General features: G+C 39.6%; 1 protein-coding gene across 14 annotated transcripts in view; it reads right to left on the bottom strand.

Moving 5' to 3' along the window:
* LOC148678104 (nuclear factor 1 B-type) overlaps positions 1 to 24,469 on the bottom strand; it is a 168,891-nt gene that overhangs the window by 37,866 nt on the left and 106,556 nt on the right. For 13 of the 14 annotated variants that reach the window (XM_088631781.1, XM_088631766.1, XM_088631773.1 and 10 more), the window contains exons 3-6: positions 14,102 to 14,155; positions 7,333 to 7,401; positions 4,456 to 4,576; positions 3,430 to 3,548 (exon numbers count right to left, since the gene is read on the bottom strand). In XM_088631781.1, coding sequence (XP_088487907.1) covers positions 3,430 to 3,548; positions 4,456 to 4,576; positions 7,333 to 7,401; positions 14,102 to 14,155 — 363 coding nt within the window. The remainder of the gene's footprint in view (positions 1 to 3,429; positions 3,549 to 4,455; positions 4,577 to 7,332; positions 7,402 to 14,101; positions 14,156 to 24,469) is intronic. The other variant, XM_088631792.1, reaches the window with a different exon arrangement.

Below are 24,469 nucleotides of genomic sequence, written 5' to 3'. Positions count from 1 at the left end.
GGTCTGGCTAACCCTTCTCACGTTTTTCACAACGCACACCGCTCACATCAGCTGTGCATGACCATTGCAGTCCTCCACTACATAACACAGTGTGCAAAATGTTAGATTTTACCTACGGCCACACTTTCCATTTCTGTTAAAATTGTACACTTCTAGCACGTAATCTTCAGACAAAAGAAAAAAACATTATTTCTGAGTTTTAAGCAGCATTTGTTTTAAGTGTCAAACATCCAACACTCCCAAAACCACAGCCCTGAACACCAACAGAGAAGAAATACTTTTGAATTACATAAGATTTACAAAATGGAGCGAATCATGCCTGTTGGACTCATTTTTTGTTGCATGCTGTTTTTTTTCTGCACACTGAAAATCGTTTTGTTACATGTGATCTCCATTTTTCTTGATGAAGTACACAGAAGTACACAGAAAAAAAAGACAAGAACAGAAGAGAATATCCACCCCAGGCATTATGGAACACTGATCGGATCAAGTCACCTCCAACATGTGAATTGGATAGACAATACTAAACAGATCATCTTCTTGGATTATGAGGGTAAGTCAATAAGTAGAGTGTATTTATGAGCTATCCACTGAATACACTTCATAGGTGGGAAACACTTTTCAACTTAAGCTCTCCTGGGCATCCACACACAGTCAATGATTCAAAATCGATCCTCTTGTAATATAAAAATGACAGCTGGAACCATTTCTGCAAGCCCACCTAGACTTTGTTTTCAACACTGATCTTCAGGACTTGGAGAGAGTCCCTCATCAGTCGAAACAGAAGGAAATCTGAGTGTACAAAACCCAGACTTTAAGGTAGGTTCAGAAGCAAACTCCTATATGCACTACACTGTAGCGCCCATCTGGCTTTCTAACCAAGCACTGCCTTCTTTCTCAGGGCAGCAGCCATTAGGTGTGAGAAGCTCTCCAAGGTCAATATTAAGACAACGTGGCAGTGCGGGAAACAAATACTAAATAAGAAAGTATGTCTTAGTGGTCTCTGAAAGCGAGAATAGGAGGAATGTCTTCACATAAAGGGTCAAGGGAGTATGCAACAAGCTAACCTGCCGATGTTCCTGGCTACTGTCAAGAAGCGGCTGGTTGAACTCTTTGGATCAATGAGCTACTAACCACCAAATGGGCTAGATGGGCAGAATGGCCTCCTCTCGATTATGTTCTTAGGAATGGCTTAGGCACCGTGTACGTCACAAGTATATGACAGTAAGAGTGTGGATAAGTATATCCATATCCCGGTGAAACCGTGGCAGAAGTGTGCGGATGTAGAGGATTATGTTGAAAAATAAACTGCTCTTCCCCACCTGTGAAACACATATGGTGGATAATTCACACATGCACCTTCCTTCTTGGCTTCCCCTCAAGGAGGAAGACAAAAAAGATTAAATTATTAGCTTATTCAATCCTGCATGATATACTGTAAAATCAACACCTGAAAAATCTATGCTTGCTTATTATTTTAAATAGTGGTTTCCTGTGCGTATTCATTTTTTTGACAAAATATAAAATCTATTGGCAACTTGAGAAGAATAAGCACCTTCAAAATTGTCTGTTTGAAAGGCTAGCAGTATTCTTATTCTACTTTTCTTCTGCAGAATGAGAGACAATGCCCTTTCAACAAACTGAATACTGTATACTAAATATAACAAGAAAGCATGAATGGCAAGCAGCAGCCGAAGGATAATTTTGGAAATGTTAAGTAGGTTTAGTAAGATTGCCTATGAGTCACAAATTAGGACTTTAAATTTTAGATGGCTTTCAGATTAAAAGGTAAGACTAGTCTTGGAGCTCCCCTAATTTATTGTTCCACCAGGAGACACATGGGTACCTCCAAGTAAAAAAGACATTTTTCACATCAAAACCCACTTAAACTAAACGTTAGTTTGTTTGAGTTTGCAAGTCCCAAATACACCAATTATCATATACTAAGTGATACTTTTCTTCATCAAACTTGAACTACAATGCAAAGAAATTTTCTCCCCCAACTCCTATCTCTTGAAATCCAAAATCAGCAAACTGAGAAGCTGATAATTTGAGACTCTTCTGGATACAGAACAAATAGAGAGGATTGTGTCTTCTCAGATAGATGAAGAGTAGTCTGGAACAGAGTGAAGCAATAATGAAATTTAACCTTAAGATATTAAGGGAAGTTTCAAGGTGAGGAGTACAAAGAAAACTGAAATTAGTATGAAATGAAAAAGGTAGTACTTTGTCTTGAGTTTTATTAATTACACATCTGTAAGTAATGGCACCTCTAACACATTTGAAAGGAATAAAAGTTGTAATTCATCTATAAAACAAACTAAATTGAGTTTCACACAATGAAATGGTTAACAAAATATATAAATAAAGCCTTATTTCTAACCATACTATATACCATGGCTGTACAGGTGGTCCTGTACAATTTAGGTCCTATAGGAAATTTATATTTTTAAGTATTTTCACTACCATTATAAAACACATATTAGCTTATACAGTATATACAGTGTGTAAGATACTTCCAAGCGGATTTAAACCAGAATTACAATGTTCTGGTTGTAATTAAAATTAATAGTAATAATTAAAAAAAAAATTAAAATGTAAATAATTTAAAACATTTAATTATTTACAGCATACGATCCATTGGTAGTGGAAATGTGAGGCTTATAAGAACACCATAAGTTTTATGCTGCAAATGTGAGGTGTGCACATAGGAGCAGGCTGGTTAGCATTCCAAGATGCAGTGATTCAAAGCTTGATGACGTGCTGCTATCAAGGAACCAGTGACCCTCTGCGTTAAACAGCACTTGGGTTGTAGATCACCAAAGCAGCACAGCACACAAAAGGAGGCAGGGAGTGCATCAATCATGTCAGACTTACAATGAGCTCAGCATGTTCAGTCCCTAGCTTATGTACCTCTGCTGACAGACTCAAAGCTACAGCTCTTTCTCCGACAACTTTTTTTGGATGTCTCCAGCATAAAAACATCCAAAATACACATAGTTTACCATCACCACCTTAAAAAAACAAACAAACCAAGATTGAAGTCCCTTCTTGTTAAAAAATGGAGATAGGAAAACGACACTGCAGGAGAGTTCAGTACTCTCCACGCACTGGAAATACCAGTGGGTATATTGGAATTAATAAAGAGTAATAAAATAAGATTTAGGTTTATTTCAGACAAACATATTTTAAGATTTTTGAGTGTTACAATAATTTAGACCCTAAAAGACAAAGTTGTTCAATTTTAGGACTAAAAGTTTGGGTTTAAATATGATGTACAGTATACCTATGAACATGAAAGTGCACTTCTCACTTTTTATCTGCTGTCCCCTGCTTGTGTTGTACCAACAGGCCATAGGTGCTGACAAGTGAAAGAGCATGAGGGTGAGGAGCCTATATGCAGTACAGCGCTCCTCCCTGAAATCTCACCTTGGTCTCTCTCGTGCCATGTCCTGCTGCCGCTGGCAGGGGAGCTGGGGGAAGAGTAGAAGTCACCAGACGGGCTGGTCTCCATGCTGTCCTCTATGGAGATAGTCTTAGGCCGTTTGCTGGTGAGGTGAAAACGACACATTTCAAGGGCTCGGACATTGGCTGCAATATTGGTGCAGGCCAGCGTCCATCTGTTACTACCCCTCTTTACACTTGTGAGTGCACACACACAGACACCTTATACTGTACATACATATACGTACATATACCCCATGAGGTGAGATTTATGTTTCCCTGACGATTATATTCTTACTTTTTGCCAGCTGGACCTCAGTGAGTGTGAAACATTTTAGAATTAGAATAAGAGAGCATTTAGATCAGCCAGATGTGCTTGATATGTTCAAAACTGATGATTAAATCACTTATTTGTTATGTGTTGTACCAACTGGCAAAGGGTGCTGACATATGCACTTTACTTTCACACAATTATTCAATGGCTCCTTCTTTGTCAAGCTTTTGTTTTATAACACAAGGTATGTATCAGTGGTTTCTATAAGCAAGAACAGAGAGTCAAAGAGAGACTGATTTTGTGATTAAAAATGAAAAAAATAAGTAATACTAAATCGACACAGAGGACACACCTGAAATCCTGCTTTACTTTTTACCACAAAGATTTTGCCTGTATTTCTGATATGCCATATCAATATATTTAGAATTATAATGACGCTGTTTTGTGACAACCTGGAAAAGTTGCCTTGCCTTTGTGGACTATGAATGGGTGAAATAGTGTTCAGGTTACTCACAATATTCTGACAATATACAGAAGTGTGGGCTCTAGAAATAATCCTCGACATGACAAAGACAGGCCAGATGCCTTTTAACCAAGTGAATATGAAGAAAATCTTAAATGAATGTAAGAGCTATCATGCTGAGCTTAGTGATATAAAATTACCTCCAAACCTAATGCAACATGATTTCTTTACTAAGTAGTTAGATGACAAAAGGCGAAGCTGCAATGAGACTGACCTGCCTGGAGGAGAGGACAGCGACCTGTGGAGGCTCACGCTGGAGTTCAAGTCATGATAGTATGGCTGACCCTGGAGCTCTCCGATTGAAAAATTCACTGCGGTCCCCTGGGTGATCGGCGCTGCAGGGGCAGAACACATATAGAAGGACCTTATTCAAGCTATCACAAAGAAAATGTTATTGATGTACAGTACTTCTGCTTTGTCAAACATTGTACAAAAATGTAAAGCCATCAAGTGCAATCCACTTCAATGCTTAAAAAGTAAAGTGTTAGGAACACTACAGATCGTTTTAGCATAATTGTATTTCCAGTTATTCAGGAGATGCCACATAAAAGGATAAATTCAACATCCACAGTTAACCTTATTTGCATGGGAGCAGACCTCTTTGCATTAATAAGCCCTGCTTTTACAGAAAGAGAATGACACCGAATCATAATCTACAAATTTTCAGTCAGAAGCATTAGATTATGTGACACAACGAAGTGCACATAGTTAAACTGTGGAAGTAAGTGTTTTGTTTTTTTTGTTGTTGAAGTGTTCAATTACAGAACTTTCAATTGATACCATTCGACTAATTTGACTATCCTTCTCATTGGAAGTCCAGTGCATGTTGACTAGATTCTGACAAATTTCCAGGTATTGGTAAATTAGCGACTAGCTGGGTTTTCAACGGGTTCAGGCACGATTGGATAACATCAGCATCTGGGGTTCAGTTCCCTTTGGTTTCAAAGGTGATGGGATTGCATCCCATTGGATTTTCCATCCCTAGCCATGGTCATGAAGCACTGCATTTGGGTCAAAACTGGCATCTGGCTTATTCCACTCACTATAAATTACTAAGAAACATGTAACTTATTTGAATCAATGGCATCTGGAACTGTGTATGCCTAAGGTTCCTCCAAGAGTTGCAGATATAACGGGTGTCCAAAAACGATATATGTTTTTCTTCACCGTGCCCGTCTGTAAAATCAGATTACTTTTCTAGATTGACGTACTGTATTATCTCTATTATAAAACTAAACACAACGTAAACACAACTGTTTTGTGTTTTTATTAAGTAAAAAGTTGCATTTAACTCTGCATGTCACCATTAACATTTCCATAGTTCTGTTTTCTTTCACTTTTTATCACAGCCACTGACTCTCGAACCCTAGATGTGGAAGGTAAACCAGGAGATCTGTGCTCTTTAAGGCTGGTGCATCACTTTGAATTCTTTATTTCTCCCGGCCTCAGCAGCGTGGAAAAGAAAATCCCATGCAGCAGGGGGGGAAAAAGGAGGAAAGAGGCAAATGGAAACTTTCCATCAAGGATCTCACCCCATTACAGTACAATGCGCTTCCTGAAAATGAAGTGCAAAATAAGAAAGTCACTGTGGAAACACCTCCAGAATATGGCAAAGAGTCTTCTTCCGAAAAAGGAGGTATTATTGTAGTCCCAAATTCTAAGAAACTCCATTATTTATATAATTTTTCCTTATATACAGAGGTAGGCTGTTCAGTTTCTGTTATGGTGCCCTTACTCGTAATACTATTAAAAGTCTTCTTTACTAGCTCTTGAAGTCATTAGATATTCTAAGAAAAAGTGGTTTGGAGCTGACAAAAGTTTAAGCGCAGTGGTGTCTGTTGTGGGTTGAGGTTTACCAAAAGCATTAAACAAAGCAGCTCTGAAGTATCATCTACCAGAATGCATTGAGGGCCTCTCCCATTAGTAATTTCATAGGCATTTTAAGCGCCAGGCAAGCAATAAAAACAAATGAGAACCTAGATTTGCATGCTTTATTCATCACTGGAAACACTTCTAACTAGTGCAGTTTACTTGCTTGATTTGATATTATCAGAATCGCATTTGTAGATGCAGTCTCTGGTAAAAGCCTGTTTAGTTAAGCAAAACTTTTGAATCCATTCCTTGAACACTAGAGTAGAGGTTCACAGGCTACATTAGGGATCTATACAAGGTCTGAGGTAACAGTCGTAAATATATAAGAAATCTAATATGAGACAAGCTTTGAACAACAATGCTTTGTATGACATAATTCAAAACATTTTTATGATTCAACGAAAGCAAATTCTGAATACTTGTTAAGATTATTTTTCTTTTTACATATTACTTCCATGAATATAGCCATATATAAACTTTATATATAAATGCAAAAAGACTCACTTCACATCTGGAAATTAAAGGCAATCCTGAGCTGTGTTTTAATCCCCAAAGAAAATATTCTTAGAACTAATGAAAGCCCCTGTTGAAAGGCAGGTAATTAAAGGCACTTTGCTCCATTTGTTTAAAAAACGAGTTACTCTGAAATTTTTACAAAAGTGCCACAGGACCCAAGAGACACAAGCATGTGATGACAATCTCAAGGTCGCTCTGTTTCAGTGTGGACATGTACAGGGGTTTGTGCTCAGGAAAATCCACACAGACAGCTTCTAGTTATACCTCGCTGCCTCGATACGAGATAACAGCACAGCATGACACAGCCAATGGAATGAGACCTGTTAACTGCAAAATCTTACTCCTCAAACATCGCAAGGAAGCGCATCCTTTATTTTTTGTACTGGTGAATTAACAGCCAGGCGTGTCTAAACACTGCTCGCATTTGACACTGACTGGACCAGATTTTCCATACTATTTTCTCTGCAAAGGCTCACACACGGAAAGACTTCACTTCTGATACTGTACTTAGGCCTACACTTAAAAATTAATTTCAAAATAACAAAAAGCACGGCACTTTTGAACTTTTGAGAAGTACAGCATGAGTTCGCATGCTGGGGACATCTGCTTCATACAATGCAGTGAATCCCTCTCCTCAGGCTACAGCACAGTAAGCTGGCCTTTTCCAGGAACTCGGTGAGGAATGGAAAAACGCAGCACTTACTTCTGGATACTCGCACTAATTCCGAAACACTGAAGACTCCTGACTTTATAAAACTGTCCTCGAGGTAACCTGCGGAAAGAAAACAAGACTAGTAAAGATGTCAGCATCGATCAACAAGACTGTTACAAGTCTCCTAAGAGCTGTGTGACAAACATGGACTCTCAATTTCCCTCGCTTTCAAGTCAATTTCCCTCGCTTTTGGTTTTCAAAATTCACATACTGTTTTAAAAGTAGCCCATTTTCCTCATTTCCTCATATCAACTGATGCATAAAAAGCACAACACCAGGAATTGATATTTCTGATTACGTTGCTTTCCTTTCCAGTGCTGAGTCTCACAAACTTTCTCATTAAAAAAAAAACGATTTCAGAAAAGCGCTTTCAAATTCATCATTCAGTTCTTGATTTTTTTCTGATATTGATCAAAATGATTCAAAATCCCCCAGCTTCCAAACTTTGCCAAGAAGGTGCTGTCTGATATATGAGGTGAGTTGTACCAGATGTCTGAAATGAAAGGTTTAACCGAACGGAGGAAAAGAGTTGGAGGCGATTTTCCACGCCAGGCTTTCATGAACACTGGGAAGCACGTCCCTGGTCTCTGCAAGCTCTCCGGAGGTTAAGCTCTATTCTCTTGAATTTTACACTCCAGCACAACCCATTGAGCGAGCAAATCAGCAGAACACATTTGGCTAGACAGTAAGACAACGATCAAACTGAAGTCTTCCTCATTCATGAAACAAGAGGTGAACTGACACCGACAGAGATTGTAGAGACCTTACTGGATCTGAAAATGTGATGGTTCACGTTGAGGTTTTGCTTTTCTTTGAGGTTGTAAAACAAGGCCACAACTGTCTTACACATTTTTTCAAATAGAATCGCCAATTATATTTATATATCCACTGGGAATTACAGGTACGTCTCAGCTCACAGCACCAGGTTCAGTGACAGAAAGAGTGAGGAAGGGCAGACAGGCACGTCTAATCTACCCTACAAATGAGCTGCTCTTTTTCTGACACTCTACAAGTGCTTCAGAGACTTATGGGAGCTGTAAGGCTGCCTGTAGGAGTAGCATGTCAGTCACTGACATCACTACCAGCCTGGAGGCACCCAAGGAAACGCAGAAGTCACTGCTTCACCGAATAATCCCTAGATGACTACTGCCAAAGCCAACTGTGCGTCACCGCTGAGTAAATCCTGATCAGTGGTGTCATCCCACCTCGAACCCGCAACAAACATCTTTACCTGCTGGACCGCTGGGGAGTTCCACTTTTCAAGCAATTTGTGAAAACTTAATTTCAAGATGTGGGCTATAATTTGCTAGTTGCAGTTTACTGGACAAAAGAAACAAACAGGATTTGATTAACTGAACAGTGCCAACAAGTGCCATGTGGTTGAAATCAGATATAAAAATCTTCCTAATATTTTTTAAATAGCAGATGTGTAAGAACAACGTCAGGGATGAAATAGATGTGGCTATAACTATGAAAAAAAAGACCGACCCAGCACTAAGTCGGTTCATGAGCAATACTGAGACTGTCTCAGCTACAATTCACATTCAGTGCAGCATCTTGTATAACAGCTCTCTGAACACAGCCTTCTACAGTAATCTGCCGATTGTCATGTTTTGCTTGGCAGTCAAATATACAGACCTGTTTCAGAGGTATAACTAAATTAAGCTCTGATTATTTTCATTCTTAATGTATTACACACTGGGACAAAAAAGAAAACACTGGTTGAGGCCGAAAAGAGGCATCCACAATTTGTAATAATTACAAGGACGTTGGTTGATAAACTATTCAGCATCGGTTTTTGCTCAAAAATGCCACACTCAGTCTTGTTTTACATTGAAATCACTCCCAGAAATAAACTCTCCTAAGCCAAGAATGTTAATGGTAAGACTGCTGCCATTGTTTCTTCGCAGGCAGAGTGCCAGCCACTGTACTTCAAACTTTCAAGTGCACACTGCTGGTAGGTAGGCCTAATTAAATTCAGACAGTACACAGAATGACTAGCCAAAGGCTAAGAAAGAGAATGCATTGTTGTACCACACTGGGCTCTGGAAAGTAACAGAAGCATATAACTGGCTTTTGCTTCACTTTAAAAATGCATTCGCTACAATATCAACGTACCCAAATCAGTGAACAGAAATATTAAACAGCTTAAACGCTCAAACTATGTGCATAAAAAGGGCACACTCTTAATTGTTTTAATAAGTTCTGCATCACTTAACATTATTAACATTATGGAAGGTCAGTAGTTGCAGGCACTTCTAATTAGCTACTGTCCTAAATCCCTATTCTGTTTGCCTACTTAAACCCCAGCAAAGCAGGAACCTTAGTGTATTTCTATCAAAGTTAAAAACAGAATTTCTGGGGCCACATTTTGATTACACTCATGGCCAGGACAAATGTCTTAGCTCCTGACAATTGAACTCAGTGGTGAAGCAAGCCTTATTGTCAAAATGCACATCAGAATAACTGCTAGGGTTTTAGCACAGAGTGGTTACACATCTTTTAAGGTGTGGGATCATTATCATTCCCTCGTGAGGTGATTTTAATGACTTTAGTGTCACTATCTGGTATTTGCACTTGGAAAGCGTGGTCTCGGGGAGACTTTCTCAGAGCAAACCTCAGGGAGAAACAGTTCTACAGACCATAAAGACAGGGCATTGAGAAAGAACCGAAATATTTCAAATCAATAACAAAAAACAAAAAAGACACAGGAGACACCCAACGTAACAAGAGAAAATGTCTAATTTTTTAGTATTCAAAATGTTAGAATACTAACATTAATGCAGTGTTTACCAACAGTACAAAAGAAATTGAGAAGATGCATATGAATAATAATGACGACGACACTATTGCTGTGTGTATGCAACATCCGATACAATTACACAGAATTCCGTTTGTCCCTCAATAAATGACTTTCAGAGATACAGTGTCCGTTAAGGGCAAGCGATTGCTGTGAATTGTAAATTAATATTAATTAGCTCCGGGTGTCTCACAAGACTGAGGTGAAGCACTGTATGCAACATTTCCAGATGCAGACATAGGCCAAGCCCATCCTTTAACTATACTAGCTTTGTGCTAGGGGGGGCTCCAACACTGCTGCCGGACGCAGAAGAAACTGCACCAGTTTGTTTTATTCTTCCTTCCCTAAACGTTGTACATCCAATCGTTGTAGGTTACAACTTCTTAAAACCCTGAGACTGCTTTTCATCCATTCTTGCCCTCTCCAGGGACTGCTTCAGCAGAAACTTATTTCATAACGTGTTTTGCGTGTGCTGGGTCATGCTTTTGTTCACAATCACTCCCCTGGGGCAGGTCTCTCCCTCCACCACTAAGGCAATGGTGCTGTCCTTGTGCCCTGGCTATCAAAAATGGGCTCCTTGTGCTGTAATAAGAGTTTGTTTCTGCAGTTGTTAAAAAGTTTCTCCAAAAAATATAAAAGTTGCTGAAAAATCATGAACTTATGGGAAGCACTGCAATCACAGTTTAATTAGAAGAAGTCGAGAATGATTGGAGAACGTTTGGCCGACCTGAACGTTGTGATTGGTAGAAACCGACTGATGGATCCATCCAGCCATTTCTTGAAAGAAGCCAGGATTACAGCTTCAGCAGCAAAACTAGATACTGTAGCCTGCTCCAGAATCTCACACCCCTTTGTGTGAAGAAGTGCCTCCTGTTCTCAGTATTAAAGGCACTTCCACATAATTCCCTCTTGTGTCCTATGATTTATGTTTCGCTGTTAATTCTGAAGAAGTCCAGTGCTGACTTTGGCAACAAAGGTTTAACTCTTTCAGCCTGAATAAACTACAGAATGTTTTTTGCGCTTAAAATAAGATATTAGCAATCAGTGATTAGAAAGATTGTTTCTATTTTTTTGTTTTTGCATACAATTTTGCAGAAATTATTTCTAAAAAGTTCACTGAAGCTACATTACATCTTACTCATCTTGTAGCATATCAGGAGGGAATGTTCCTACTGTATGTTGGATTAGAGGGCTTGTCTGCATATATACAGTACAGTGTCACAAGGATTTTTATCTCAGCTTACCTGCAAATACAAATTATCGCTTTACTTCCCACTAAATTCAAAGTTCAGCAACCTCAGATACCATACTTACAGATGCCAAAGTAGAAAGCAAAAATCTCATTTAATTGCTTTTTGAACCTCCAGAGCAAACGTGCACTTTAGCATGTACAGACTTATCCTTTTCTGCCCCTTCTAATCCTATCAAGCCCTAATCCGCTAACCTTCATAGCTCATTTTCCTGCATCCACTGTTAAAGGTTAGAATTCCACGGACTGCAGCCACACATGAATGCCCTGCCCCTTTCCTTTCCAGTGTGATTGTAGGAGGAAGATGAAAAGCTCTGGCCTCTGAGCAGTGTTGCCTGCCTGTAGCCCAAGCTGAAGTACACACTGAGCAGTGTAAATATTAGGTCAAGAACGCTATAGGTTACTACAGGAAAGAAGGACAACTAGCGTGGAATAATAAAGAACGGAAGGTTTTGTGCTCGTGTAGACTTCTGCTGCTGGAGATGTGGCGTGAAGCGGACGTCTCCATCTCTCTGCGGTGCACGCAAGACCCATGTGAGGTGGCACTACACACCGGCGGCACAGACATGCCAGCCTTGAGGGGCACAGCAAGGGAATAAACCACTTCTTAGCCACCCTGTGCACACGTCACTGGCCTGACCTCGTGCGTTTAAATGACGGCTATACGCTTGCGCTAGTCAGATTTAATTACAGTCACACAGATGAAGTACGAAAGAAAAAAATGGAAATCAATTTTTGTACCTCCTCCAGCTGAGGTACAGAGTTGCAGTCTTCTGCTGGCACAGAGCAAGCCACAAGAAAGCAATAGAAATTTGTAATCAGGACTTACAATATTGCCAAAGAGAAGATCCTTTCACAGTTTCCCTGTTTAAAAGAAATGCTGTGTGCGTATACAGTATTTTAAGATTTTCTTCTCAACTACTGAATACTAGTAGTTGCAAATGCTGAAGGTGATTAAGTCTGCACCATGTTCAATTAAGTCATAATGCAGTGCAGGGCTCCAGACAATAACACTGCAACAGCAGCGCAAACGTCACACTGGACAGCAGGGTGCCCTGTGTTTTCAGAGCCTCTCTGCCTCGAAGACCCTGAATAACCCCGGGGCCAAACCACTTAACCTCCCCGTAATCCACTCCACCGGGCGGAAATAAAGCCCTCCTGGAGCCTGCATGTGTCACACTTCGGCTGAAATGGTTACAACATCTCCGAAAGCGATGGTGAGAAACACGTACATACACCTACCCCACACTGGAGGGGAAGAAACAGACTCTGAACATGTTTGCCCAGGTAGAGGAATTAAGAAAATAAACCTGCAAGCAGCTGCTGGACAGGTTTCCATCTGAAAGCATAAACGTACTGTGTGCGACAGCGAGGTGCATTTGGATACACGCAGAATATCTTGGGGGCATATTCACCAAAGCTATTTACTCCAGAAAACCATTATCAGTGCTTCTTCCAATGATGAAAACAAAACTGTCAACATTACAGAACTGCAAATAAATAAGTGAGGAATGTGCCTGATGACTTTTATATAGTATTACATGTTTTTGTTTAAGTTTTTGTTTTCTACAAAACCAGTGAAGTACAGGATATTTCATCCTTATGCATAAACCATTTTTTTTGCCAGTGGACAAAAATTTTCCCCAACTTAATACAAAAGGCATGCTGTATGAATTTACTTCTTGGCCCGTCTCGCACAGCCAGCCTGTTTTGAATGTAAATGAAGAAATACATATTAAAGTGTATTCTAATAAATTCACTAGACATTACCAAAATAGTATTGTTAATAACCACCCTGAAAAGTGTTCAATTAACTATAGCTTGTTTCAAGTTTATTGTGGTTAAAGTGACCTTTACTTTCTAACACATAAATGATTCCAAACATTTTGATTTCAAGGCTTAAACACAGGCTGCTAATAAGGGCTGTGCCTATACCAATAATGTATCAATTATTTTAAACCAGGTGCAGAAGTCAAGATGCAGCAAATATCAAAAGAAACAATCTTGAGCCTTTACAGGAAATCTTTTAATGGATGAGAATATAGGAAAACGATAAGATATGCTATGCTATAATATGCCATGTGCCAGTGCCCACCCTTTCTCAGCAGTTCATGTACTGATGGAATTCTGTGTGCTCATTAAAGAACAGCACTGCAATGGATTGGAAGGACTGGGACTTGATTACCCCAGAAGTAACAGTAAACTCCCACCAGTTTTCAGCTTCGCTCACTTTATTTCCATGCTTCTTACACTCCAGAATTTTTCAAATTCTGCACTCCACTGCTCTAAATTAAGAACTGGGCTTGTTTTCTGCAGCCTTGTTAAATGTACTTTAGTTCTGGCACCTCTTTTATCCTCAGTATTTTACTTTTATGACCTTCTCATAGAATTCTCCATTGAATGGAATGTTTTCTGTCCGTAAACCTAAGAAACCAGCAGGATATGAAACCTACTTGTATTCATATGAGCTTGAAATGTACTACTGTTCAACCGACCAAGAGTATTTTTGTAGAAAAAATACCTCTAGCACATACAACAATGCATCTTGTACTGATTGTGACACAAATGACTGCAATTCTACAGCAAATGCCATCTGAATCTTCCAGTCATGCTGCCTGCCCCATCTTGTTGCTATACTATGTAAATTTCTACACATAAGGTCTACCTTTGTTCTACTGAATATATGCAAATATTTATTCATGGGTACACACCTGGAGGATTCTTGCCAGGCTCATTGTTACTTGGACTTCCTGACTGCTGGGAGTCTGCAAATGAAAAAAAGAAAAGGCATTTTACTATAAGGAAAAAATCCTGTGAAAAACGTGTACATTCTTGAACCTCAACTTTTCAACCGGTGACTGTAACCTTAACATAGCAGGACCATCTGTCAATGTTTCATTCTTTACAGTGAACTAGAAGAAAATCCTAGTAAAAAAACTTGAGTGTTAGTATTCTCTTCAGTCTATGGTATGTAAGAGTTTTACCTCATGCCATGGACTTGACTACAGGAATCTGGTATTTTATTCTATATTTTCATGGAATCCTATATTTGTAGACTGCCTTCCATTGCTTATTATATTGAACAAGCCATCCCTGCATTTTCAATATTTATGAATTCTACAGACTTTAAGAATAATTGATATATTCTTTTTCATTTAAAGAAATTTAAAGGGACATCTTATTTTTTGATATCTTAAGCAGATTTGCAAGAAAAAAATATGAAACAATTAATTGCAAAACAATCAATGAATAACAGATTGACGCAACAACAAAAAAACTCTTTACAGTATGTAGTATTACAGTTTAGGTCATGAACTGTCTTGCCCTGCACAGTCAATATATACTTTTGTAACTTTATATACTTCATTGTAAACTGCAAAAGTGCAAAGCGTAGTTTAAAAAAATATATATATAATGCATATTCTATGGGAAATATAAACAAAACTGAGTCTTTTCTTGAAATATCTGAACCCGGAGTAAATTTTATACGGATGAAACACAGCAATAACACAAAAATGGAGTCTGCAGGGTTATGGCCTCCAAAGGTCAGCAGCTGACAAGTTGATGCATGATACATTCCTTTTCTGGTGCTACAGTCATAACTTTAGCTATCTATCGGAGACTCATAAGGCATCCTGTTCTACATTTGAAACACACTACACGAGAACTTTCCAGATTGTGGATCCCTTTTACCTACAATACCTTATTCTGCATTGAGGGGATAGTCAGCCTGTTACTTTCTTGATTGAAACAGCTGATCACACCCTTGTTTTAAAACATCTAGCACTGTCCAATTAAAAGCCCTATGCAGACTCCCCATAGCCATATCACACTGTCGAAGACAGCATCCTGAAAGAAAAAAATAACACCTCAAGAGAGGATTTGCATTGCCTAATACGAGAAAAGCCAGTGCAATTATCCTAGACAGTGAACTTAGATGGCCCCTTCCAACATTTTTTGTATATGAAGTTTGTGCAAGCTCTGTTTCCGAAAAAAAAACTGGTGGGATTTACTTTCTTCCCTTTAAAATTGACCATTAAACAGCGCTGCAAAGACGGAATGTTCTTGGCTGGAACTCAACAATGACAAAGAAGGGAGGGAACTACACCATACGTTAAGCATGGATGAAAAAAACCTCTGCAAATTTAACTCCTTACAATGCCTCCTACAGAAGTGGATGCTGCCTTAAAGTCAGTTTCTAGTTTGCTTCAGTGTGCATTTACGATTTGAAGACACGCGTTTCTCATGACTAATGCTGCCTAATAGGTATTCATTTTGTTACTAATATTGCTAATATAACTTGACACAGTAGCTCAGTGACACTCCTTGGTTTTTTCACAGATCCCCACCCTGCACAGTGCATGGTGTCAGCCTGCTCTTCTGACAGACGAATGTTTCTTCCTTTCACTCTTTTTAACTGCCGAGCTTCATCCACCCATTTTAAAGAATCCAGCTATTGACATTAAAAGCAAACAACAATTAAATTACATCTGCAGAAGTGGCCTTATGAAGACGCTGGTGCTAACCTATACTGATCGGTTCAAAAAATGTGTTAACGAGTTTATAGGTTAACTTTTGGTGTAACTTGAAAGAGTATAAAAAAGGGAACAGGAAGCAAAGCTTCCATTTAATATTCAGCAGTACACAACAAACTAAAAACAAACTGTACATTTAGGGCTGTATTGAAATGTTTCAAAAACGCCAAATTGATCAATATAAGAACTAATATATCACAAAACGTTAGAAACTGTTTTTACTGATTTTCAATGGATCTATACCTGGGTTCACAGCATGGATCTGTAGCTCATCAGTGTAAAGTGCCACAGGCTGTCAAACCTCAAGAGAGAGCAAATGTGAAGCTGAATGTGCTTATTTGCAGTGAGCTACAACTAAATAACGGCAAAACCAGACAAGCCCTTTCGATGCACTTCATAACAGCGTCTTCAGCTGTAGAAGACAGTCCTTACACCCTGAGGGGAAGACCTCCATGCCTGCCGCCATTTTATTTCCCAGGGCTGTCTAGTTCCTGGGAAACGTAGCGGTTGATGCTGTAAAAGTAGCGCAGGACGCCCAGGGAAGCCATGACCGAATCACAAGCACCTCTGATGCACTACAGAGTGCTTCCCGCCGTGCTTTCCCCTCACAGCCTGGGCTTGCTTTTCCTGTGAAGACCGTCAGATCCTCACATCCGGAGGCACCATGACAAGAGACACATCATGGGACACTCGCTGCTATTTAGAGTGTCAAGACTCCATGGTGAAAGTCCGCTGTTTTCTACACAACTGATTTGGTGTAACGAACTTCAGCTTTCCTATACAACACTGTTGGCCCGGGATTTACTGCTGTACTGCAGAACGGCTGGCCTGGAGAGCACATGGCACAAATACGCCCCCACATCACTCACATTCATTTTCATAATTGTATAAATTCCCAAGATCGCAACCGATAATATTCCAGACCCATCGTGCATCTAAAACACATCCAACAAGGTCCAACCCAGGTGGCTGTTAATCATGGATCGTATATTCCACTTTATACAAAAACATGCCTGTCCTAGTTTGCTGATCTGCAGTGCAGTCAATGTTAGTTTACAAGCAGACTATTTGCAACACGAATTTGGAAAGATACAGACACGTAGATTTGCAAATGTGTTTATGACTCAAGCAAGTACACGCTTCTTGTGCATTTCAACGTGCTGGTCACAGCTCCCTCTTCACCTCAGTGAGGACAGTTTGTGTCCGTTGCTCTTCCGTTTGTGTGTGCACAGAACTACTTTTATTTGACATACTGCACAGAGGCTTTTTTTAAATCTGAAGCGGGGTGGCGTTTTCAGATTTGGAAAGAATGATCTCTCTGCACTGACGACGCTCCTACAACTTGCACGTTCTTAGAGAAGAATCTGGTTTGCCCACGCAAATGACTTTAAGTGCTTTATGCAAAAAGAAGGAGCAAATCCTGTCTCGAGAGAACAGCTGTTCATCTGCGGATTACCTATCGGCTTCATCGCTCACCTTCGGGTTCATAAAAGCGGATCATCCTTGAACGCGAGGGACAGCCGATGTTGAATGAATAAATGTCACATAAACACCGATTGATTCTGACCATAGTAGCACAGATGGAATTCATTTAATGTACGTTAGGTTAAAAGCACATTTGCATTTTTAAGTGTTGATCTTAACTTCACCAACGGTTTCTTGTTGAGTTCATAACTATTTCTGTTCCCTGATCAAAAAGGTTTCATTTCTGACATTCGATGAGTTCTCAGTTTTGGATGTTATCATGTCCTAAAAAAGGATGTTATTTCCCTTAGTAGAAAAGCAAAAAATCTGCAGATTTGTACAGTAAATACAAGCAGAAAAAGTACGTAACAAAAACACTCAACAAAATAAGAAGGGGGGATTTAAAAAGAGGCTTTTAAACTCCAATGATAAACCATCTAATAGTTTGTTACCAAGTATCACACAACTACTGATCCTTATACTATAGATTTTAGCAAAATCCTCAATTCTCTCCAAAAACACAGAATGTATGGAATTTACAGTTTTGTAAAGCTCTCATTGTGCGTGGGCAAAAAAAACGCAGTCATACTACAAAGAAAGCTGTAGACCAGGCCTGTAATAAATAGCGCAATATATTTTTTGCATATCTTTGGTCACACCTAGTTTGTGTGTACACATCAACGTAAGCACATGTTCTTAAAGCGGCCTTATCAAGGTGCTGTGCAGGTGGTAAGACAACTGTTACTACTCCAAACAGCGGAATTGTTTCAAGATGGTTAAGAAAAAATTGCCTTCAGTGGTTATTTATCCAGCTGTCTCGTGCAAACACAGCTAGACAACATAATGCAGATAACTCAGCTTTTAAGGCTGATTTGCAAATTAGCACCTACCCACAAAAGCAAATGAAGTTTATTTTGTTTGCAGTTAGTGGCCTGCATGAGCCCTCAGGCTCCTATTTCCTGAGAGTTACCCAAGGTTGATGCAGTCAGGCAGGAATTGAAATCCAAGCAGGATCAATACACATACCTTGTATCCCAAACTGTTCTGCACGTTTGCTAGCAAGCATGCAGACTAGACAGAGGCTACAATGAGTGTTACCTACCCATCTGCTAAGGATTACTAGTGTGGAGTTTTTTATAGCTGAGACTGGATTTTGGGATGTTGATCTAAATCAAAAGAATATGATGAAAGCTTTCGATAAATACAACTGCCACAAGATTATTTGTACTTGGGAGTGTTCTTCCAGTATAGATGATGAAGTTATGAAAGGGTGACAGACCTGTTTGATTTAAAGTACCACTAGTTTTCTGTACCCCAAAGAAAAGCTTGTGGCTGAGAACTCTAAAGGAAATGATCCAAAAGGAAATGACTGGTTTAATACTAAATCATTTCTTCTGGGTGCGTAAACTACTATATTATGGGTGTTATGACACCTCCACCGTATACTAGGTCTTCACTCTGTAAGAGTGCACACATGGAGAGTAATCCATTAAAATATCATTCCATATCACATGTAACTTCAGCCAAATGTGTGCAAACGGTAACAAAAGTGTGAAGTAAAGCATGATTCGGCGGAGCAGTGGCTCTGTGGCTAAGGATCTGCGCCTGTGGCTGGAAGGTTGCCGGTTCAAATCCCGCAGCCGGCAGAGGAATCCTACTCTGTTGGACCCTTAACCCCAACTGCTCCAGGGGCGCTGTACAATGGCAGACCCTGCGCTCTGACCCCAGGCTCTCTCCCTGCCTGTGTGTCTGTGTGTGTCATGGAGAGCAAGCTGGGGTATGCGAAAAGACAATTCCTAATGCAAGAAATTGTAAAGGGTTAATAAAGTAATAAAGTAATTTTAGTAAGTATTAACAAGCAGTTACAATCTCAGCAATCCTCTGGAAATACGGCTGTTTACCGCAAGAACCGTCAGACCTTATCGCAGCAATAACTCGAGATTTCCATGTAGTGCTTCCTTTCCGAGACAAGGAGGAGCTTTAAGAGAGGACAATTTTTTTTTCTTTCCATAAAACCCTACTGAAGAAAAGTAAAAGCTGGAAATCTGCTAAATTTCCTATCGGTTATCTATGAAAATGCCTCTATGAAGAAGCACAACTCAGTGTTTGATGAACTAAGTGCGATCAGGTGACATTCCTTGCTAAACACTGGAGACGCTTGTCCATATTTTGCACTTAACAGACATTTTAATAATACAAAGAAACATACAGTTATTTAGCATTTAGTTAGTTTTAGCATTTAGAGACCAGGTTCAGGCTGCTCAATACATAATACAAAGAACAATAATGTCCTGGAAAAGAAACTTTCAAATGGAATATTACTGCAGAAGCTACACTGCAAAAACAAGGTAAGTCACACCAGCTTTTGTTGAGCTACAGTATATACCCCTAATAGTACTGCTATTCCTATTAATAAGTTTACAAACACAGAAATTACGACAGAAGCTCAAAAAAAAACAGAACCAGCCCCTGTGGAGGCTAGGTATTTCCCTGCTGTGTAACACCCCTGTCTCCAGAAAGGGGTTCCCTGGCATGTCTAAGCTGGCAAGGGGAGCCAGGGTCAGGCCCAGGCCAGAACACAAGACAGGAGGCAGGCTGCTTCTCCTTGGCAGCTGGTGAGCAGGCCGGGCAAGCAGACAGGAGGCTGCCAAGCCAGAAATGGAACAGGAGCTCTCAGAATTGGCAGGCAAGAGGGCTCCTACTGTACAGAGCTCACTGTTGTCAAAACAGTGGCATGAGAGACACACAGGTCCGCTGTTGGCGCTCTAAGAACCACGCACTGGGGCGGGAGTCTCAGATCACTGGGAGAGAGCTTCTGCTCAAAGGCGCATAGCAGGAGAAAGCAACTATATGTAGTTTATTAACAAACTCCTTTTAAAGTAATGGAAGCGCGTTCATTTAGAAAGCGGGGATAACTCATTTTGCATCACCTCAATCGGTTATTCCTGCAGAATGAGGAGAAGGCTTGTGTGCTTACTGAAATTATGCTTTGAACGGAAGCACAAGAAAAAAAGATATCCTATGAAGTAAAACATACTGTAACTTTTGGACAAGTAAATTCCTCTGATAAATTCTCAAGGCATTATGATCAGGTATTGTTGTAAATATGCTGAAGAATAAAAGTAAGCTTTGTTTATGAGTTGCTCATATTTTGTATAATATACAGTACAGTATATACTGTATTTATAATAGAATCCTAAAAGGAATTTCCTGAAAAATCTGTAGAAAGTTCTGAAAGGTTAACAAAAGACATGCATTATTCAATATCTCATTAATTTCAATTTGTAAGAAGTTCAAAATTAAATACGGGTGCTATGAACATATGACTTAGTCAAAAATACTTCTGTATTTTATATGCAAATGTGCAGAGGTTCAAGAAAGCTCAAACACATTTTGCTTCTTTGGTAGAATCAAACATTTGTGTAAGAATCTTAACGTTTAAGTAACGATGCATTCAGAACATTTTATGCATTTACTTTTTCCAGGGCTTGTTTCTAAAACAATCGATTGTTATTAACGCAAAATTGGTAGTATCTTGTATTTCTGTCAAGAACTGTAGCTCTTGTGCCTCCATAACACGAGCCAGGGAGTGGGTGCAGTCACAGTGACCTCAAGCTCGTCTCCAGGATTGTGCTTCTCGCCAAAAAGCTTTGCTTGTTTATCCATCCCATAGTGTATCAGCGTAAAAAGCGCCCAAACACTCTTCAGTCCCCTGTTCTGGTACGTGAAATGTCATAGCAGAAATAAAAAAAAAATGATTACACAAGCAGAGTAGTTTGGACACACCAAACATTACATCATCACACAATAAGATACAACAGACTTGTCCAAAGGGTAGGTGCATGTCTGAAGTTCAGATTAAGTTAAATGCAGGTCTCTTGGATCTGCTTCATCTGTGGAACCTTCTGCTGAACCCCATCTTAATTGACAACAATCGCGCGGTTACGCCGGTGACGTTTTCTGGCTTAACCGAGACTGCTCGGTCTGCGGATGCAATCGGAAAGGAAGATTAAAAAAGGAAGGAAGGAGGCGTGCAGCTGAAATGGAATTAAAAAGAAAGCACATCCGGACCAAAAGCAGAGATAGCATCATTTCCCACCCTTCTTCTTTACTCAGAGCATTCTAGTATTATCAAAATTGTTTGCCAGCACAGGATTGTAGCATGTTTTCAATCTGTCAATAAATTCGAAGTTGGTTTAGCTAGTGGAAATGCTGCCCACAGCTAACTCTCTTATCTGGAGGTACCGGCTGCTGTGCTGCTGTCATCAAAGAGTCAGTGTGTGAGACAGGGAGGCAAAATCTCCCTGAACTGGAACATTCAAATGAAACACGAGTCCCAGCTTATCAAGGTACAGGATTCACAAAAAAATCTGCCGATAAATAAATGACCAGAAATGTGGCCTGCTTTGAGGGGTTTGCTCTGTTGATGACGTTTCTGCCTGGAGTACCCGGCAAAAGTGAAATCCTTGCTGGTGGGGAAGAAAATGGGAGTGATTTTTCAAAGATACGCCTGAATCTACAGGACGTGGCCCAACGTGGTTTGCGGCACCGGTATTCCTACTGCTTGTTCAGAAAACGAGAAAAGGCACGATTCTCTTCCTGATACAAGAGAATAGTGTGGCGAAGTTTGGACTTCAGGGACGCTGGCATGCGTTTCATTCCTATTAAAATAATCATTCTTCCCTATTAAAATAATTATCATACCTTTCATATAATTATTATAATTATATCTAAATCGGTCCCAAATTCCTGCGCTGCAAAGGCCGTCTATTGTGCCCAGCATTTCTCCTTGCACTGCTCGCTCTTTCCCCCTCTTATCATTTGCTGCAATTTTATAAACACTGCAAAACACATCTCCCACTGCCAACTCCCAGCTTGGTGTGAAACCCAGCTTTCTTCTTTTTTTCCTTTTTTTTGCGCCTCATTGAAAGTAATCACAGTTTGGAAACTTTCTTTTTTGGCTTCTGTAGTGCACGCTCACAACTCTCACACACACACACACTGCGCATACCGTCGACATTTCAGGAGGAGCAGCTTGGCAGCCATTTTAGATGCAGCCTGTGCAGTGCACATGTATAGAACCCGGTGCCAGCACTGCACGGACGGGGAGCCAAGACCAGTCTTAGTATTTGGAAAGAAGTTTATAGAGGAACAAACTCCAGAAATATCTCCTAATTACAAGGCACTAGAGCCGTAATGTTTTAACAATACAGCTGTGTTAATGTAAATATTTAATTTGGCAGTCCCCTCCGCCCACTTTTCTGCTTAGCGGTGTTTACTGTACAAAGTTGCCTCCCCTTATGGTGAGAGTTCCCTATAAACTGGCGTTTGTGACGAGACTTGGTGCATCCTCTTCAGTTCTGGCTGCTATCAACTGAAGTAAAGCCAAAGTTACTTCACTTCATGGGTCTTGACTCTAAAACTAACAATCTGACTCACGTGGGCATTTTTCTTCTGTGTTGACAAAACACAGGGGCCTTTATCAGGAGAGTTATAACCCAAATAAGATAGTGCAAGGAAATCGGCTGAGCGGAGAGAAAGGGGATCTTATCAAGCCAGTGTCCAATCAGTAATGCTGTGCACCACTCTGCACAACACAAAGCCAAACAACCTCTGCCTGCACTGCCTAATATTTCTGCTTTCTGTAAGAAGAGAAAACGAGCAAGCGAGCCAACTAATAATTAATGGGCATCCATCATCCATATCTCTCAAACCGTCTAAAACAAAACGAGGCTTCTAGCCAACTTTAGGAAATCCATCTTCATCAGTGTTATGACAAATTACAATAAAACGGATCAAGACTGATGCCTTCAAATACTAAGAGCCATTCACTATACATTATTAGAGCTCAAAAGAAGCAGGGAAAATGTGAGTATGGTAAATGTTATATTAGGGCATCAGTTTGGATAGCTGTCAGAAGCATATGGAGATATTTTCCACATTACAATTTGTAGCATCATTATATTACACATATATTATTATTAGATCTGTCCCATTTCTATTAAAGGTAACCAATACTGGAGATGAACCTTTTGAAACTTTAACGCAAGTTTAAAATGTTTTAGAAAAATTACTCTGTTGACAGAAGCCAAGGGCAGGGGACATGTGTTGTTTTTTTTATTTTGCTCTCAGCAGTGGTGATAATGTGAACCCCTCTGCTAACACACTATAGCGAAAGGAGGAGATACGAGAGGCTGAATTCTGAAGGCTGGTGGTGGCAAACGTGAAGAATCATCAGACTGAGCTTCCAGTGCATGTGCATATTAAACAATGAACAAAACATTCCCGAGAACAATGAAGGAATAAAGAAACGTATTTTCTCATACCCTCGTGGTCGGATGGAAGTGACAAGACTCACGAGGCCACTCTGTCTGAAGCAGACAGTTGCCTACTGTTTAATGCAGGTCTCCCGGTCACCAAAAGGTTGTGTCACTCTATTGTGAAGAGCTTTGAGATGAATACTTTTTTTAGAAGAGCTATATAACATAAAATCTATTATTAATGTTGATATTGCTGTAGCATATCAAAATATAAGGTAAGCCTGCAAGGAAAAGCTGAGCATCACAATATTTCAGTAATCAGTAAAAAAAATATATAGCAAAACCTGCACGTATTTGGTCTTCCAAGCAATCCAAATTAAAATACCTAGTTGCAGTGACATTCATTTATTTAGAACACCTTTTAAAAATACCTGCTAAACAAAATGTAAAAGAGCATTCCATCTCACACACAGAATATACGACAGTATGATATATGAATTCAGATGACAAACCTCAATGCCAAGCTATCTATGATCATTGCTGTTGATATTCTATAGCAGATTAATGTGTGTCAGTGCAGTATAGACACATTTTAAAGTGATTAAGAGCAATTAAAATGTAGTGCTACTTTCACATTAAGAGTAAGTCTGGGCTTAACAGGTAAAAGGTACAAACAAAATCAGATATCATGACTTAAGAATGAACCCTTAGACCTTAATGTTGGGAACTGTAATGTTACCCAATGGTGAATCTTTTACATCTAATGTTATTTCATAATGCATTTTCCATTGGTTTAGTTGAAACAGTATTTATTAAATTC

The sequence above is a fragment of the Lepisosteus platostomus genome, chromosome 1, assembly GCF_059453375.1.
Source record: "Lepisosteus platostomus isolate fLepPlt1 chromosome 1, fLepPlt1.hap1, whole genome shotgun sequence".
Taxonomy (NCBI): Eukaryota; Metazoa; Chordata; class Actinopteri; order Semionotiformes; family Lepisosteidae; genus Lepisosteus; species Lepisosteus platostomus.
This window is presented reverse-complemented; position numbering and strand designations above follow the sequence as displayed.